This window comes from Symphalangus syndactylus, chromosome 8 (assembly GCF_028878055.3).
Source record: "Symphalangus syndactylus isolate Jambi chromosome 8, NHGRI_mSymSyn1-v2.1_pri, whole genome shotgun sequence".
Taxonomy (NCBI): Eukaryota; Metazoa; Chordata; class Mammalia; order Primates; family Hylobatidae; genus Symphalangus; species Symphalangus syndactylus.
The window spans coordinates 145,654,752-145,672,448 of NC_072430.2; the positions used below are offsets into that span (position 1 = coordinate 145,654,752).

A 17,697-nucleotide genomic window follows, 5' to 3' on the forward strand; every position below is an offset into this window, starting at 1 on the left:
AGCAGCAGGCAGCGGCCTGGAGAGCTGATGTCCCCAGAAATCTCAATGCCCACGCTATTTGCAGACCTATCACTGTCACCTTACCAGGTGGCCAGTGCCAGGGGCTCACTGCCTGCACAGGTGGTGCACTCTGGAGGGTGGGTCTGTATCACCTGTGCTGTCCCTGCAGCGCAGGGTCTGACTCTGAGCTGACAAAAGGGAGAAGGAATCATCAGGCAGTTTTTTTGTTTGTTTTTGTTTTGTTTTTTGAGACGGAGTCTCCCTCTGTCGCCCAGGCTGGAGTGCAGTGACGCCATCTCGGCTCACTCCAACCTCCACCTCCCAGGTTCAAGCAATTCTCCTGCCTCAGCCTCCCGAGTAGCTGGGATTACAGGTGCCCACCACCATGCCCAGCTAATTTTGTATTTTTAGTAGAGACAGAGTTTCACCGTGTTGGCCAGGCTGGGCTCGAACTCCTGACCTCAGGTGATCCACCTGTCTCAGCCTTCCAAAGTGCTGGGGATTACAGGCGTGAGACACTGTGCCTGGCAGGCAGCTGTTAACCTAGCAAGCGGGCATGTGAGCCGGCAGGCCCTGGAGCTCCCCAGCATAGCCGTGGCATCTGTGGAAAGGGCGCAGGCCAGTTCCCAAGGCGAGGAGTGGACGCCCTGACCCTCCTCCACTGAACCCTGGACCCCAAGGATCTCACTAGTAATTCTTGGCGAAGACCCAGAAACCCCTTCCAAAGAGCCATCTCCTAACAGCTCCCCTGAGGGGTGAGTGGAGAAGCCGGTTGTAAAATCAGAAGCAGGTTTCTGCCCTCACGCCTGCCCTGAGTTAGTCCCTGAGCTCACCGAGCCGGGGAAGGCCCGTGACCAGCCAGAAACACGGAGCGCAGGGCAGGACAGCCGGCCTGGGGCCGGTCAGGGGAGGTGGCCCTGGCGCTGCGCGGTCCAGGACGAGGGAGACCAGGAGGTGGGGGCGGAATGAGCCGCGATGGGGTGGCGGCACCACGTGGACTGGCCGGTCCTCCGCGGGGGGCGCGTTCCGAGGGCTGAGGGCGGACGGTGGCGGAGAGCCCGGCCGTGACCCCCGCCCCGCAGTGCTGCAGTTCGGCTTCGTCACCATCTTCGTGGCCGCCTGTCCGCTCGCGCCGCTCTTCGCCCTGCTCAACAACTGGGTGGAGATCCGCTTGGACGCGCGCAAGTTCGTCTGCGAGTACCGGCGCCCGGTGGCCGAGCGCGCCCAGGACATCGGCATCTGGTTCCACATCCTGGCGGGCCTCACGCACCTGGCGGTCATCAGCAACGTGAGGCCCGGGCGGGAGCGCGGGGCGGGGGGCAGCGGGGGCGCGCAGGGGCGGGGGGCAGCGGGGGCGCGCAGGGCGGGGAGCAGCGGGGGCGCGCAGGGGCGGGGGGCAGCGGGGGCGCGCAGGGGCGGGGGGGCAGCAGGGGGGCGCGGGGGCGCGCAGGGGCGGAGCGGGGGCCGCCCCGCGCTGACCCTTCCGGCGCCCAGGCCTTCCTCCTGGCCTTCTCGTCCGACTTCCTGCCGCGCGCCTATTACCGGTGGACCCGCGCCCACGACCTGCGCGGCTTCCTCAACTTCACGCTGGCGCGCGCCCCGCTCTCGTTCGCCGCCGCGCACAACCGCACGTGCAGGTGAGCCCCGCGTCAGTCGGAGGGGGCCGCGGGCGCGCGAGGACGAGGCGGAGTGGGGCTCGGGTGGGGTAGGGGTACGGCGGTGGGGAGCCAGGAGGGGCGGGCGCAGCGGGGCAAGGCCGGGGGAGGGAGGGAGCTGGGGACGCCCTGGGCAGGGGCTGGGGAGAGGTTCCCCGCGGGAAAGGACGGAGCTTTGCGAGGCTGGAGGGCAAATCGTGGATTCTAGGTGAATTGCTAGTTGGTTATAGAACCTGCAGAGCAGGTAGGATGTGCTTCACCCGCATTTGTGGAGACTTCCTTTGTGATCTGGTTACAATGAAGTTTTGCATGTGTTTCTAAACTTGAAAAACATCATAGTCTCCTAATTTTGGAGCAAATCTGAACGGTAAAATTACGAAACCATAGGGTTATCAGTGTTTTCATGTCGGTCTCAGGTTTTGCTTTTGCTCTATGTATTTTGAACTTTTTAGTTGTGTATGAATTCATACTTGTGATCTCTTCATAATGGATACTTACTTTTTCCTTTTATTCTTTATCTTCTTTATTCCTCCTCTCCTGACTTCTGGCGGATGGGAAAGTGTTTTTTTTGTTGTTGTTTTTTATTCTTTTGCTTATTTGGAACCAATGGCATATATTTCTATTATTTTAGGGGTTACTCACACATTCTTTTCTTTTTTCTTTTTTTTAGAGACTGGGTCTTGCTCTGTATCCCATTCTAGAATGCAGTGCCACAATTATAGCTCACTGCACCCTAGAATTCCTGGGCTCAAGCAATCCTCCCACCTCAGCTTCCTGAGAAGCCAGAACTGCAGGCGTGTGCCACCAGGCCTGGCTTTTTTTTTTTTTTTTTTTTTCTTTAAAGAGATGAGGTCTCGCTATGTTATGTTACTCAGGCTAGTCTCAAACTCCTGGCCTCAAGCAATGCCCTGGCCTCCCAAAGCACTGGGATTACAGGCACAAGCCACCACACCCGGCTAGCACACATTCTTAACTATATATTATCCTAACAAAGCCTGAATGAACTCAGTTTTGTTTCCTCTCTCTGTGTATGACTAGGATCTTCACATGCCTTACCACCTAGTGAGCACCAGTCTATCTTATTATTGTTACATGGAGTTTTAGTTTTATTGTTAAAAACACACATGAAAAAACATTTCAGTCATCTGTTCATCAAATTTGTGTATTTTGTTAACTTCGGTGGTTACAGTAATTTCTTATGTATTGCCTTCTCTGAGTTTTTTTTTCTTGCTGAAGTATATCCTTTAGTAATTCTTTCAGTAAAGGCGTGTGGTTAGTGGGGTCTTCATATGCAAAAATGCATACACATATGTATGCATAGAGATATGTATCACGCATATGTATGATAATATCTCCATGCATTTTTGTCCTTCAGAAAGCGGGTATAAAAGTGTAGGTTGAGTTATTTTCTCAGTAGACTCAGTTCTTTGGAAATACTATTCTTTTGTGACTTGGCTTTTCTGATTGGAAGCATTCATAGCATTTAAGAATTTTTCTGGCTGGGCACAGTACCTCATGTTTATAATCCTAGCACTTTGGGAGTCCTAGGAAGATGGATCACTTGAGGCCAGGAGTTCGAGATCAGCCTGGCAAACATGGTGAAATCCCGTCTCTACTAAAAATACACACACACACACACACACACACACACACACACAGACAAACTATCTGGGTGTGGTAGCACATGCCTATAATCCCACCTACTTGGGAGGCTGACTCACAAGAATCGCTTGAACCTGGGAACCTGGGAGGCAGAGGTTGCAGTGAGCTGTGATTGTGTCACTGCACTCCAGCCTGGGCAACAGAGTGAGACTCTGTCTCAAAAAAAAAGTTTTCTGTAATCCCAGCACTTTAGGAGGCTGAGTTGGGAGGGCTGCTTGAGCTCAGGAGTTGCCTGAGCAACATGGTGAGACCTCAGTTTAAAAAATTAGCTGGGCCTGGAGGCAGGCACTGGTACTCCCAGATCCCACCAGGCTGAGGTGGGAGGATCGCTTGAGCCCGGGAGGTCAGGGCTGCAGTGAGCTGTGATCACGCCAGTGCACTCCATCTTGGGTAACAGAGACAGTCTCTTAAAACATTTTTTTGGCCTGGCACGGTGGCTCACGCCTGTAATCCCAGCACTTTGGGAGGCCGAGGCAGGTGGATCATTTGAGGTCAGGAGTTCGAGACCAGCCTGACCAACATGGTGAAACTCCGTCCCTGTTAAAAATACAAAAAAAGGCTGCGCACGGTGGCTCATGCCTATAATCCCAGCACTTTGGGAGGCCGAGACAATCCTGGTTAACACAGTGAAACCCCATTTCTACTAAAAATACAAAAATTAGCCGGGCGTGGTGGCGGGCGCCTGTAGTCCCAGCTACTCAGGAGGCTGAGGCGGGAGAATGGCGTGAACCCAGAAGGCGGAGCTTTCAGTCAGCCGAGATTGTGCCACTGCACTCAAGCCTGGGCGACAGAGCAAGACTCCCTCTCAGAAAAACAAGAACAACAACAAACAAAACCTAGGTGTGGCGGTTCACGCCTGTAATCTCAGCTGCTCTGGAGGCTGGGACAGGAGGATCATTTCAACTCAGGAGGCGGAGCTTGCAGTGAGCCGAGATGGTGCCACTGCACTCCAGCCTGGGCGACAGAATGAGACTGTCTCAGGAAAAAAAAAAAGAAAAAAAAAAAGCACTACCTTTACAGATGCCTGCTGGTGAAACAAATCAAAGAAAATGATTATTTTATTTATTTATTTTATTTTTTTATTATTATTATTTTATTTTATTTTTTTTTTTGAGACAGAGCCTCGCTCTGTCGCCCAGGCTGGAGTGCACTGGCGCAATCTCGGCTCACTGCAAGCTCCGCCTCCCGGGTTCACGCCATTCTCCTGCCTCAGCCTCTCCGAGTAGCTGGGACTACAGGCGCCCGCCACCATGCTTGGCTAATTTTTTTTGTATTTTTCGTAGAGACAGGGTTTCACCGTGGTCTCGATCTCCTGACCTCGTGATCCGCCCGCCTCGACCTCCCAAAGTGCTGGGATTACAAGCGTGAGCCACCGCGCCCGGCCTTATTATTATTTTTTTGAGATGGAGTCTTGCTCTGTTGCCCAGGCTGCAGTGCAATGGCGTGATCTTGGCTCACTGCATGCAACCTCTGCCTCCTAGGTTCAAGCGATTCTCCTGCCTTGGCCTCCCGAGTAGCTGGGATTACAGGTGCCCACCACCACGCCCGGCTAATTTTTGTATATTTAGTAGAGATGAGGTTTCACCATGTGGGCAAAGCTGGTCTTGAACTCCTGACCTCAAGTGATACGCCTGCCTCGGCCTCCCAAAGTGCTGGGATTACAGGCCTGAGCCACCTTTTGCGCCTGTCCTGTTTTCTTTTTTCTTTGAGACGGAGTCTTGCTCTGTCACCCAGGCTGGAGTACAGTGGCATGATATGGGCTCACTGCAACCTCCGCCTCCTGGGTTCAAGTGGTTCTTGTGCATCAACCTCCCAAGTAGCTGGGATTACAGGCATGCGCTACCACACCCAGATAATTTTTTTTTTTTCTGTATTTTTAGTAGAGACGAAGGTTTCGCCATGTTGGCCAGGCTGGCCTCGAACTCCGAACCTCGGGTGATCTGCCCACCTTGGCCTCCCAAAGTGTTGAGCCACTGCACTTGGCCTAGGGAAGGGATTATTTCTTTTTTTTCTTTTGAGATGGAGTTTCCCTCTTGTCGCCCAGGCTGGAGTGCGGTGGCATGATCTTGGCTCACTGTAACCTCCACCTCCCAGGTTCAAGTGATTCTCCTGCCTCAGCCTCCCGAGTAGCTGGGATTACAGCTGCCTGCCACCATGCCCAGCTACTCTTTTGTATTTTTAGTAGAGACAGAGGTTTCACCATGTTGGTTGAACTCCTGACCTCAAGTGATCCACCTGCCTCAGCCTTCTAAAGCACTGGGATGGCCGGGCACGGGGGCTCATGCTTGTATTCCCAGCACTGTGGGAGGCCGAGGCCAGTGGATCACAAAGTCAGAAGATTGAGACCACCCTGGCTAACACGATGAAACCCCGTCTTGACTAAAAATACAAAAAATTAGCTAGGCATTGTGGCATGGGCCTGTAGTCCCAGCTACTCAGGAGGCTGAGGCAGGAGAATCGCTTGAACCCAGGAGGCGGAGGTTGCAGTGAGCCGAGATCACGCCACTGCACTCCAGCCTGGGCAACAGAGCGAGACTCCGTCTCATAAATAAATAAATAAATAAATAAATAAATAAATAAATAAATAGATAAAAGTGCTGGGATCACAGGCGTGAGCCACCGCGCCCGGCTGAAAGAGTTATGTCTTTGTGTAGTTCTGGAAACGTCTCCATCTTATTCCTTCCAGCAGTGCTTTTCTGCTTGTTCATTGTCGTCTGGAACTCCCACTGGGCTGTGGCCTGCTTCCCCGCAAGTGTGCTCTCTGTGTTGCCTGCAGGGTGGTCTCATCGTCACTGTCTCCCAGTCCCCATTCTCTCTTCTGCTGTGTCTGGCCACTTAAAAGTTTATTCCATTCATTTGAGGGATTTTTTTCCCAATGGCTCTATTTTTAACTTGCAATATTTGGTTTGTTTTTTTTTTTCTTTTCCTACAAAGTTGACTCTGCTAATAGTTTTCATGGAGTGCAACATGTAACTTTATATTAGAAAATGGAATGTCACATCTTTACCATGTGACAGAGACGCAGGAAGATGTCAAAGTCTGAAATAGCAAGTGAAGCTGAATGTAGCTTATGATAGGGAGGGAGGGCTCTGCTGGGCAGTCTCTGAGCAGGTGAACTGCGGATCTCACAGAGGTCAGCTGTCGGCATATTTTCACCGTGTAAGTAGACTGATGTCATCCGTAGAAGCACAGACGTACTGGACTGTCACATCTACTAGAAAATAAAGCATTTGCCCCCTGGGGGGTGGGGAGGGTCCAGTTTAGCCCAATGGGGGACAACCCAGCACATCCACCTTTGGAACCCACCAGTTAAAGGTATTGTCAGAGTATCCTGTTTGGGAAGAATTCCCACTTCAGGCACCCTCGATGAAGAGCCAGGCCAGGAACATGGGATCAGAGAGCGAAACAGTGGAAAAAGGGGAGATGGGTTAATTCCAGAGGCACCTGCCCAGCCAACACTCAGCTCTGGCTCCACGCACTGAGTCCTGTGTCTGCTGCAGGTATCGGGCTTTCCGGGATGACGATGGACATTATTCCCAGACCTACTGGAATCTTCTTGCCATCCGCCTGGCCTTCGTCATTGTGTTTGAGGTAGCTGAGGCACCTGCTGGTTCTCCCATCCATGGCATGACGCCCCGACCCTGTGCTTTGCCTACTTCGCGCACGTGGTGAGGGGTGGGTGCCATCGCTTCCTGCTGTGTCATCTTGGTCAAATCAGAGCTCTTCTCTGCTCCTGCGTTTTCCCTGCCTGGCCTCATCCCTGGGCTCCAGGGCCACGAATGCTGGGGTGGCCTCTGCCCCTTCTGGGGTTCCTTTTCCTGCCCCGCTGCTTTCCGGCTCCACCCACAGCCGGGAGCAGGTGCCGGAGCCCCGGCCTGCCTGGCCCTGTGAAGGCCACTCTGGGCGTTTGGGTGGGGGTGAGTGCCTTCCTCTGCTCCCAGCATGTGGTTTTCTCCGTCGGCCGGCTCCTGGACCTCCTGGTGCCTGACATCCCAGAGTCTGTGGAGATCAAAGTGAAGCGGGAGTACTACCTGGCTAAGCAGGCACTGGCCGAGAATGAGGTGAACTGCACAGCCCAGTCTCGGCCCTCCCCCCAGCCCTCTCCCTATCCTTGTCAGTGGCTGCTGTACTTTTGGACACTGAGTCACATCCCTCTTCCTCTTGCTGCCCTTTTTGGGGGACAGGCTCTTTTTGGAACGAACAGAGCAAAGGATGAGCAGCCCCAGGGCTCAGAGGCAAGTCTGGGAGCAGCCAGGCCCCTGCCCCGTGCACTCCCTGAGATCGCAGGGCCCTTCCCAGCCGCCCACTGTGCCTCGTGGCCATGGCCTGCTCCTGGCCCTAATTTGACTTGTCCCTGCCCCTAACCCTCTCCCCAGCTCAGCTCCCACTGGACATCCTTCAGGGTTCCCAAGGCCAGCCACCTGCAGCAGTGACGCCTGGAAGGACATCTGGTGGTCCTTAGGGGAGTGGCCCTGCTGTGGCCCTGCTGAGCCCTGTGAGCAGTGTCCTTTTCCTCTTCACAGGCAATGGCTTTGTGAACTGCTGGCTGCTGTTGTGCCTCATCTCTGGGCACATTGCCTGCTTCCCCCCAGCGCCGGCTTGTCTCCTTAGAGCGCCTGTCACTCCATTCCCGGCAGGGAGGGACCGTCAGCTCACAAGGCCCTCTGTTTCCTGCTCCGAGACATAAGCCCACGGGGCCCCTGCACCCAAGGGACCCTGTCCCTCTGTGGCGTCCCCAGGTCCCTGGACACGACAGTTCTCATCAGGCAGGTGGGCTTTGTGGTCCTCGCCGCCCCTGGCCGCATCACCCTCTCCTCTTACACCTGGTGACCTTCGAGTGTTGCAGAGCGCAGGGCTGTTCTCCCTCGTGTCCTCTGGACCCACCCGCCTCTTCCTGCCCTGTCCACGCAGGGACATCACCCACATGCCCCAGCTCTCGGGCCCTGCAGCTCTGTGTCCCAGGCCACAGCAAAGGTCTGTTCAACCCCTCCCTCCATCCCCAGTTATCTGGGTCCTCTGGATTCTTCTGTTTCTTGAATCAGGCTCTGCTTTCCCCCTAGCCACTATAGGCAGCCTCTGACAGTGTCTCTTTAATTGCATTCTGCAGCAATTACATATGTCCTCTTGACCCTTGCCTGACTTCCCTCCCTCTCCCAGCTCCTGGCCCCTGGCCCAGGGCCCCCTCTTGCTGTTTTTACCTCTGTTCCTCGGGGCCTAGTACACAGCAAGCACCCAAATGGGGGAGGTTTTGGGATGAGAGGAGGAAACGTGTATACCTGTAACATCTGGTGGCTCTTCCCCCAGAAGTTTGTGTTTATACATAATTGTTTTCCACCCTGGATCGTCATGTGATGTGCAGTTTTGCCCTGTGCCGAGGAGCCACGTGAACCTTCCCCTGACTGTTGCTACTGTGCAACATTCCCAGTGTAGCCGTCCACTTGCTAAAAAATGGATCTGTGCTCATCTGTATTGATTTCCTTGGAGTTCTACAAGTGGAACTTAAATGTCAAAATGAATATGTGGTTTTTGGCTGAGCGTCGTGGCTCAGCACTTTGGGAGGCTGAGGTGGGAGGATTACAAGGCCAGGAGTTCGGGACTAGCCTGTCCAACATGGTGAAACCCTGTCTTGACTAAAAATACAAAAATTATTCTGGGTGTGGTGGCGGGCATCTGCAATCCCAGCTACTTGGGAGGCTGAGGCAGGAGAATCGTTTGAAACCGGGAGGCGGAGGTTGTAGCGAGCTGAGATCACGCCACTGCACTCCAGCCTGGGCGACAGAGTGAGACTCCGTCTCGGGAACACACATGCAGAAAAAGAACATGTGGTTTTAATGTGCTTTGATGAGTACTGCCAAACTTACTCCACAGAAAAGGCCTCTTTCTGAACATCCTCGCCTGCGTTCTATTTAACCCACCGTGATGCCTGGCCTGAGGGCAGCATGCTTGCTTGTAGTATTTCTTTAGGATTTGCCACTTGTTCACCTGCCTCTTAGGAGCACTGTGCTCTGCCTCAATGGAAGGGCTCTTCCGGCAGGGATGAGGGCTCACAGGGTCCTGGGGCTGGACACCACCGGCCAGAGCATGGCGGACAGGACAGCACACACGGCCTGGGGCGGGGACCTCGGAAACTTTACACAGAGGGGAGCTCAGCCATTCCACGTGTGCTTCGCTCAGCAGTGTGCTTATTACAAAGCCACGTGTACTTCCTTCCAGTGGGTTGCTTTTTATTGTTGCCGTCTGAAACTCCAAAGTTTTAAGGTGAATTTATTGAAACGTAAGAAAATGCTCAGGTCATACAGGCTTCCAGGTAACAAATTGTTGTAACCAGCACGTGGGTAAAAGGCAAGTTCCACATCACCCGATGCCCACATGCGCCCTACCCTGTGATCCTCTCCCATCCAGGGCCCCGATGCCCACGTGCGCCCTACCCTGTGACCCTCTCCCATCCAGGGCCTCATGCCCACATGCACCCTACCCTGCCTGTGACCCTCTCCCATCCAGAGTAGCCACCACCTCGGCCACCAAGCAGGGATGGAACTGGGGACTTTGTGTTTGGCATCTGCCGCGAGACACCGCACGAGCCCCATCTGTGCCGAGCGTCCATCTCAGCCCCTCCTTGGGCTGCTGGGCTGCTTCATGTTTGGCTTGGGGTCATTTTGCAGTTGTGTGCTTTGCTGTGGGTTGCATATTTAGGGCCCAACAGAACTGCTGGGTCAGGGGTAAAATGTTCGGCTTTTTTTTTTTGAGATGGAGTCTCGCTCTGTCGCCCAGGCTGGAGTGCAGTGGTGCGATCTCGGCTCATTGCAAGCTCCGCCTCCCAGGTTCACGCCATTCTTCTGCCCCAACCTCCTGAGTAGCTGGGACTACAGGCACATGCCACCACGCCCGGATAAATTTTTGTATTTTTAGTAGAGATGGGGTTTCATCGTGTTAGCCAGGATAGTCTCGATCTCCTGACCTCGTGATCCGCCTGCCTTGGCCTCCCGAAGTGCTGGGGATTACAGGCGTGAGCCACCGCACCCGGCCAACATGTTTGGCTTTAAGAGGAACTGCCACACCCGTCTTCCCAGGTGGGGACCAGCCCAGTCAGCAGCAGGGACACTAATTCCCTCTCGACTCTTCCCGGTATCGCCTGCCACTCAGGTGACTGGGGTGGCTCCTCCCACTCAACGCCCCCTCCCTCCTCCTCCTCCAGCCGAGGCCTCCACCCACACCCCCCACCAACTCAGGTCGTCATAACTCACGAGCCGGGTCCAGGGTGCCAGGAATGCCACTGACGCTGGCAGAGTCCGAAAAGGGAGTGGCAGGTGCTGCTCCACAAGGACAGCTGTGCACCCTCAACGAGGAGGGCTGCAGGGCAGCTGCTGACTGGCTGGCGGCCAGAGGACAGGGACAGGCAGCCACCCTCTTACCATGACCACACCTGGGTCTCCCTTAATGTGGCTCTCGAGGGGCCGTTGAACACAGTATTGAGAACTGCTGAGAAAATCACGCCAAAGATGAACTACCCACGGATGCCAGTCACCACTCCACGGTGACAATAAAGAGAACACTCAGGCGGCAGCGTGACAAAATGAGTCCCAGCATGCTACATCTGGTTTCGGGTTTTATTTTAGAATTTATAAAATTCCAGTGTCATCCATATTCATGAGCCTTTACACATGTTTGCATATAATCTCCAAATTCCAAAGTTAAGGCCAAGGGATGGATTGTAGCTATGGAAACAGATGATATGGAAGACATCCAACAAGGAGGAAAAGCACACACACGCCTCACCCCTGCCCGGGGCTCTCCTGACAGCACAGAGGCTTCAGGGAGACAGGCCTGGGGACAGTCATTTCATCGCCCTTACAACCACCACCCAAAGGAAAAAGAGCGCGCACACTGAAAACAGTTTAGGAAAGGGCTTGCGTCTAAGACATCAAGCAACATACAGAGATGTGCAAAATTTGGTGAGAGAGAATTAAAATTTACCTTTGGGAGAGGGTAGGGGCAGGATGTTTTAGGACACTGTAGAAAAGACAGGAGGAACCCGCTGGGATGGAGACTGGGGGGAGCTGGAAGCAAGCAGCCAACGTGGCAGAGTTCCGGAACTCATGCAGATGGGGAAGAGGTGACCATCCTTCCCTGCTGGCCTCTCCCGTGGAGGTGGAGGAGACAGATCCCGGGAAAGGCAGGAAAAGGGCCTTGCTTTCTTTCCCAGTTTCCTAAGCCGTGGTCACCCTAGCCTGTGAAGCCGGAGGATAGATTCCTTCCGATCCCAATTTACCATTCCTGTAAACAGGCCCATTCAGGGCTGCCTGAGCAAATGGGGACTTGTCAAGGCAGCTGCAGCTAGACTTGGGCTAAGCCGTTCTGGGTCTACTCAGGAATTGCAGAGTCTGAAGATGACCAAGCTTGAGTTATTCAACTGACAGTGAGGTGTCAAGGCGGAAGCGACTGTCCCCAGAGAAGGGCTGTGAGATGGATGGGCGTTAGTCAGCTTTTCCGTAACTCAAGTACCTGGGACAGGACAACTCGCTAGCAGCTCAGTCACCTCCGTGGGGGACAGAGATAAGGATGGGAAGACCAGAAAACCAGAGACTAGGGCCCTGTCCTCAGCCCTCACAGCACGACACAGATGCCTCCCTCGGAGAGCAGGGGCTCTCGGCATCCAGTGGTGTGGTCTGCATTCTGCTCTAGCTCGTGCTCCAGGCCCCATGCCATCGTCTCTCGGCCCTGGACCGTGAAAACTGCCAGTCACCCGGGACCTGCTCCTAGGGGCTGGCCTGCACATCCCCATGCCTGTGGGCGGGGTGGGAGTGCCCACTCCCACTCCGGATGGGCCTGCTGGCCACTGACCCACCTGTGCTGAGGGAGAGCGCCAGCCTCTAGCTTTGGTACACGGCACCCACCCCCAGCTCCACGGGAAACCCATAACCACCAGAAACGTCTCAATCAAGAGACGAGTGTGTGGGGTGGCACTAACTGCACAGACCACTCCATGCCGGCTGAGGTAGAAAGAAGGCAACTGAACACACAGCATCTAGGGCAGGGGCAGGGAGGGGCTGCAGGTGCTGTGAAGAAAAGCCCAGCTGTCATCTAAGGCAAACTGCCCCCACTGAGGACAAACGTAAGGCCCTACCTCCCCCATCCTGTGCGCATCTCAATCACAGCAGACACTGACGGCCACAGGGGACCCAGATGGTGCCTACCACGTTGCCTCCAGGCTCCACTCACCAGACCTCAGGCTGAGCACCCTTGGTGCTTTCAGACCCCACGGCAGGTAAAATCAGAACTGTCTTGAGAACCCGTCACCCTCTGCCTCTCAGGTCACCCCCCAGCTCCAGGAACCTGCCTCCTGCTGTCCAGAGCCAGGTCTTCCTTGCACCCTGACACCTGTGCTGAGGCGCTTTGGCAGCTGGAGGAGGCTGACTGCACTCCACAAACAGGACGGTCTGGACCACGGGAAACTGGCAGTAGGGAGGTGGGAAAGGAAGAGGGCAAACGTTTGGCTTTTATAAAGTCAAGGACGTTTATTTCCTGAGGTCATGACACAGGAAGTCGAATCCTAGCCACAGCTGCGGAGCTCTCGTGATGAAGGTCAGAGTGCTGACATGCCGGGTGGACCAGGAGCTGGAGTCTGTTATCTTAGCACGAATGCTCATGACCTTGGTTTAGTGTTAAACAGTGGAGCAGGTCCTGAGCAGGCACGGCCAGGCCTGGAGGAGCAGCCGCACACACAGCCAGGTGCCAGGCTCCCTGTGAGACCTCGGGAAGGGGGAAGAGCGTCAACAATTTACGGAGGGTCCAGCCGCTGGGTCAGATTGAGACAAACCATTGTGTGGTTGGGTTCGGGTCAGCAGGCTGGAGAGGTTTCTGCTTTTTGATCATTATCGTTTGGGGCCCCAAGGGAGGGTCTTGGGAGCCACCTGAGCCCCAAAGCTGGGAAATTCCTCAGAGCTGCTCATGTCAGGAGCCTGTGCAGAGAGAGGACACAGCTTCAGGAGGGGTTGCTCCCCAACTCGCAAGCAGCTTCCAACGCAGTTGCCACCCTCGGGACACCAAGCCCGCCTGCCCGCCCACCCTCCCTGGGACCCAGGAGGGCAGAAGCCCACATCTGACCTTCTCACTGCTGCTGGCGGTCCAGGGTGCGTCCCGCACCACAAAGCCTCTGGAAGGTGCCTTGGCCTCTTCGTGTGCTGGGGGTTTCATGTATACCTGCAGCGCCTCACTGTCCACCACGTCAGCCAGCTGCAGGCAGAGGACAGGAAGACAGGGTCAGTCTGCCCAGCACCCTCAGCATCCCGCCCGCCTGCTCACCCCTGCACCTCGCCTGCCTCTGGAAACACAAGTGCCACCTTGTCCCCTGAAGCTCCTGGCTGGGGCTCCAAGGCCCACCCAGACTCACGTATTCCTCCTCCAGGTTGAGGATGTGGTCGATGGCTTCCTCCACGTTCTCGGGGAGCCCCGTCACAGTGACGCAGTTGGGGTCTGGGGCTCCACTCTGTGGGAAGCGAATGTCCACCTGGAAGGGGTGTGCAACGTCAGATGAGGGGACTCCAAGCGAGGAAAGGGTTGAAACTATGTGTCTATTTCTAGTGAAGCATTTTCTGAGTTAGCAAACATCTTAAAATCTGGTTTCAGAGTTGTTCTGAAGTCAGCCTCACCACCACATCAAGTTAGGTTATCTCGGGAGCACCTTGTTTGCAGCAGACAGAGGGCCGGAGCACGTACCCGTGCGCTCCTGTGTGAAATTCCCACCCACAGAGGAGGAGCTTGCCAGGCAACTGTCAAGGAGATGCCCTCCTAATGCGCCACCGTGGTGTCCATGAGGACAGTTCCACTGCCAGCCCTGGGGTTGTGGCCTCATCATGAGGGGAAGGCCATGCCCTCCCCTTTCTTCTGGCCAGCCAGGTGCCCCTGGTGAGAGAGGACGCTCACCCACTGCTTCCAGCCCGCTCACCTTGAATTCGTCCATGATTTTGCGAATGGCTTTGCCGCGGGCACCGATGATGCGGGCGTGAACGCGGTGGTCCAGCGGGACGTCCTCAGAAACCATCTGCTCAAGTTCACCCACAATTCTCAATATAGCGTCCCTGGCAGCTTCTGTGTTCTTTTCGTACCCTGTGATGGTAATTTGGTCCTGGGGCTAAAAAAGGAGAATGTAGTCAGGGGATGCCTTACTGGGATTCCCAGCGGGGGCAAGAGCCGGCCCCCACTGCTGAGGAAAACAGCTCAGGAGAGAGAAGATGGAAAGCAGCATAACGGCTGATTTAAAACAAGAGGTTAACAATGCTCACTCAGGGCCGGGCGTGGTGGCTCACGCCTGTAATCCCAGCACTTTGGGAGGCCAAGGCGGGTGGATCACCTGAGGTCCGGAGTTCATGACCAGCCTGACCAACATGGAGAAACCCCGCCTCTACTAAAAATACAATATTAGCTGGACATGGTGGTGCACGCCTGTAATCCCAGCTACTCCGGGGGCTGAGGCAGGAGAATCGTTTGAACCCGGGAGGCGGAGGTTGCTGTGAGCCGGGATCGCGCCACTGCACTCCAAACTCCGTCTCAAAACAAACAAACAAACAACACAAAAAACCAATGTCCACTCAGCTTCCATCTCTTCCCAAACTCCACCCGAAAGACAGTGAATTACAGAACAAAAAAGGACATTTGTCCTCAAACACAAAGGAGACACTGACGGGCAAGAACTCTGGACTCAAGGACAGTGGGGCAAAGACAAAGCCCCAAGCCCCTCAGCTTCCTGCTGCTTTGCCCACGTGGGCCACAGTCTGGAGGCATCTTTGTGCTGGAGGCTGGCTGGTTGGCATTCCTCAGCGAGCCCCTCCCTCACTCAGAGTTCCCACCTTCTCAGGCCTTCCTTGGGCCATACAAATGGACAGGAGACACCATACCAGACTTGGGATAGCAGACAAGCAGACCAAGCAGACAGTTGAGGGCACAGAGAAGGAAACGTGGTCACAAAACACCTGTAGCCCACAATCGGCGAAAACAACACGTCCACAACACAAAAACCATCACGAAACAGGACTAGAAGACGGGGACACATCACAACACGAGAAGCACCATCACTCAACAGGACTACAGGACAGGGACAAATGCCTGGAAAGGAAACGAGCAGAAAGACTTAACCTAGAGACAACAGAGCAGCAGCCCAAGAAGCTTCTGTCCAGACTGAAGCAAAATGCCAGAGCGGGAGGCAGCAGCCCCACCCACCGTGGCCCAGCAGAGCTGACAGCCTCAGGCACCACCCCCGTGCCGCCAGGTACAGAAGCTCACGATCCGAAGCACAGCTCACAGGAAAAAGCTGCCTGTGAAGAAATGACTGCTCCACCCCACTTGGCTCATGGTGTATTAGATGGAATAGTCTAATTGCTAAATAATGACTTTTTTTTTTTTTTTTTAAGATGGAGTCTCGCTCTGTTGCCCAGGCTGGAGCGCAATGGCGTGATCTCAGCTCACTGCAACCTCTGCCTCCTGGGTTCAAGCTATTCTCATGTCAGCCTCCCAAGTAGCTGGGATTACAGGTGCACGCAACCATGCCTGGCTAATTTTTGTATTTTTAGTAGAGACAGGCTTTCGCCATGTTGGTCAGGTTGGCCTTGAACTCCTGACCTCAGGTGATCCACCTGCCTCGGCCTCCAAAAGTGTTGGGATTACAGGCGTGAGCCACTGTGCCTCACCTATAATGACTTTTAAGGTTGATAATTATATGGAATAGTAGAGGGCAATAAAAGGCAATAAGGGTGGAGGGGCTTAAAAGAGCTAAACTCTTGGGCTGGGAGTGGTGGCTCACAGCTGTAGCCCCAGCTACTTGGGAGGTTGAGGCAGGAGAATCACTTCAACCTGGGAGGCAGAGGTTACAGTGAGCCAAGATCGCGCCACTGCACTCCAGCTGGGGCGACAGAACAAGACTCTCTCTCAAAAACAAGAACTCTCAAGATCAAGACTAAAAATTTAAAAATGTACGTGGGGAGGGAAGAGGATGTGGGAGCCGGAGGAGGCAGGGTGCAGGAGGGCCCTCCTGGCCTGGCTGGTGTGTATGTGACTCAAAGATCCAAAAGGAAACAAGAAGCTGGGGAGGAAGAAGGGGAAGGTGAAGCAGCGGAAAACCCTGGGCGGCACGTCCACAGTGGGAGTGGGAGGCATGGAGGGGCTTTGCTGCGAGAAGCAGTGGGAGAGAGGTGTGGAGGGGCTCTGCTGCCAGAGGGTCTGCTGACTGTTTCTGGAAGCCAGCACAACCGTGGCCACCAAGGCTTGCTAGTCTCCCACTGTGGGCAAAGCTGTGCCGGACACGCCTAGGAAGCAAGACACTCCAGCAGGAGGCCAGAGCCAGGAAAGACCAAGCCTGGGAAGTGTGTGCAAGAGGGAGCCAGATAGACATGGGGGTGTTGGGCGAGGCTGCCCTGCATGCCAGGTGGTAGGGCCCAGAGAGGGGATGGGGCTGCCTTTCATTTTGTTCTGAGTGAAGCAGGAGGCCATGAGAGCCAGTGGCAGGGGGGTGGCACTGCAATTTGGAGGAAGTAACAAGAGTTTACTAAGGACCACCCGGCAAGCACAACGGTGTTTGCAGCTGGGGCTGCAGAGAAACGTCCACCTGATCCCCAGAGCCCTTGGGAGCCCCAGAGAGGCCCGGGTGACAGGTGAATGAGCTATACCTGGAGGCGCCACTGATCAAGGACCCAGCTGGAGCGAAGGAGACACAGGAGAAAATGCCCCAGGCCCCAGATGGTACATAGTGCCAGAGACCTCACCCATCTGGCAAGTGACCAGACACAGCCCAACCTCAGGCCAGAATCAGGTCCTCAGAGACTTGCCACTCTCAACTTGGCCCTCGAACCCCCATCTAGGCACATCTGGTTACTGCTCCCAAGTCACGGCAAAGGTCAACAAGTGCCTCTGCCCCCGACACACTCCAACCGAGGCTCTCACCTGGTTCCCATCGTCCTTATCAGGAAACTGGATGTTCACGTCATGCTCCAAACGGATTTGGGTAATTACTGCCCCCTTTCTCCCAATAATCTTGGGATGGTATTTGGGGTCTACAGTGACACTCAGCTTAAAACTCCTTAAAGCCTACAAATGAAAGGAGCAAGAATGAGGCAAAGATTGAGCTGACCCACCCTGTGACCCCATTCCCCTTCCACCCTGGTCATAGGACACGGGAGATGCTGCAGTGTTCTGTAACCCGTGGTCTGGAATGGTCTGCCATCTCTCTGGTCCGACCTCTGCCACCTTCCATCATCTGCTAATAATGAGAACCAGGGAACTTGGCTGCTCCACAAGGAGGTCTATAAATCCTTCAAAAGAGGGCTTGGGGCCACTTGCGAGGATCGTGCTCAGGAACTGACAGAGCTGGGCAGTGAGTCACGAGCTTGGG

The 17,697-nt window shown here is 54.8% G+C and overlaps 2 protein-coding genes across 6 annotated transcripts in view; one reads left to right on the top strand and one right to left on the bottom strand.

Annotated features, from left to right (window-relative positions):
• ANO7 (anoctamin 7) overlaps positions 1 to 7,832 on the top strand; it is a 36,335-nt gene extending 28,503 nt beyond the window's left edge. The window contains exons 20-25 of the mRNA XM_063645344.1: positions 1,083 to 1,288; positions 1,495 to 1,637; positions 6,818 to 6,908; positions 7,259 to 7,378; positions 7,502 to 7,552; positions 7,694 to 7,832. Of these exons, the coding sequence (XP_063501414.1) occupies positions 1,083 to 1,288; positions 1,495 to 1,637; positions 6,818 to 6,908; positions 7,259 to 7,378; positions 7,502 to 7,552; positions 7,694 to 7,750 (668 nt within the window). The 3' untranslated portion in view covers positions 7,751 to 7,832. The remainder of the gene's footprint in view (positions 1 to 1,082; positions 1,289 to 1,494; positions 1,638 to 6,817; positions 6,909 to 7,258; positions 7,379 to 7,501; positions 7,553 to 7,693) is intronic.
• A 4,974-nt stretch (positions 7,833 to 12,806) lies between these two features.
• Positions 12,807 to 17,697, bottom strand: part of HDLBP (high density lipoprotein binding protein) — an 88,355-nt gene continuing 83,464 nt past the window's right edge. For all 5 annotated transcript variants that reach the window (XM_055291230.2, XM_055291231.2, XM_055291229.2 and 2 more), the window contains 5 exons: positions 17,250 to 17,393; positions 14,263 to 14,448; positions 13,708 to 13,824; positions 13,422 to 13,550; positions 12,807 to 13,276 (listed from right to left, as the gene is read on the bottom strand). In XM_055291230.2, the coding sequence (XP_055147205.1) occupies positions 13,190 to 13,276; positions 13,422 to 13,550; positions 13,708 to 13,824; positions 14,263 to 14,448; positions 17,250 to 17,393 (663 nt within the window). In that variant the 3' untranslated portion in view covers positions 12,807 to 13,189. The remainder of the gene's footprint in view (positions 13,277 to 13,421; positions 13,551 to 13,707; positions 13,825 to 14,262; positions 14,449 to 17,249; positions 17,394 to 17,697) is intronic.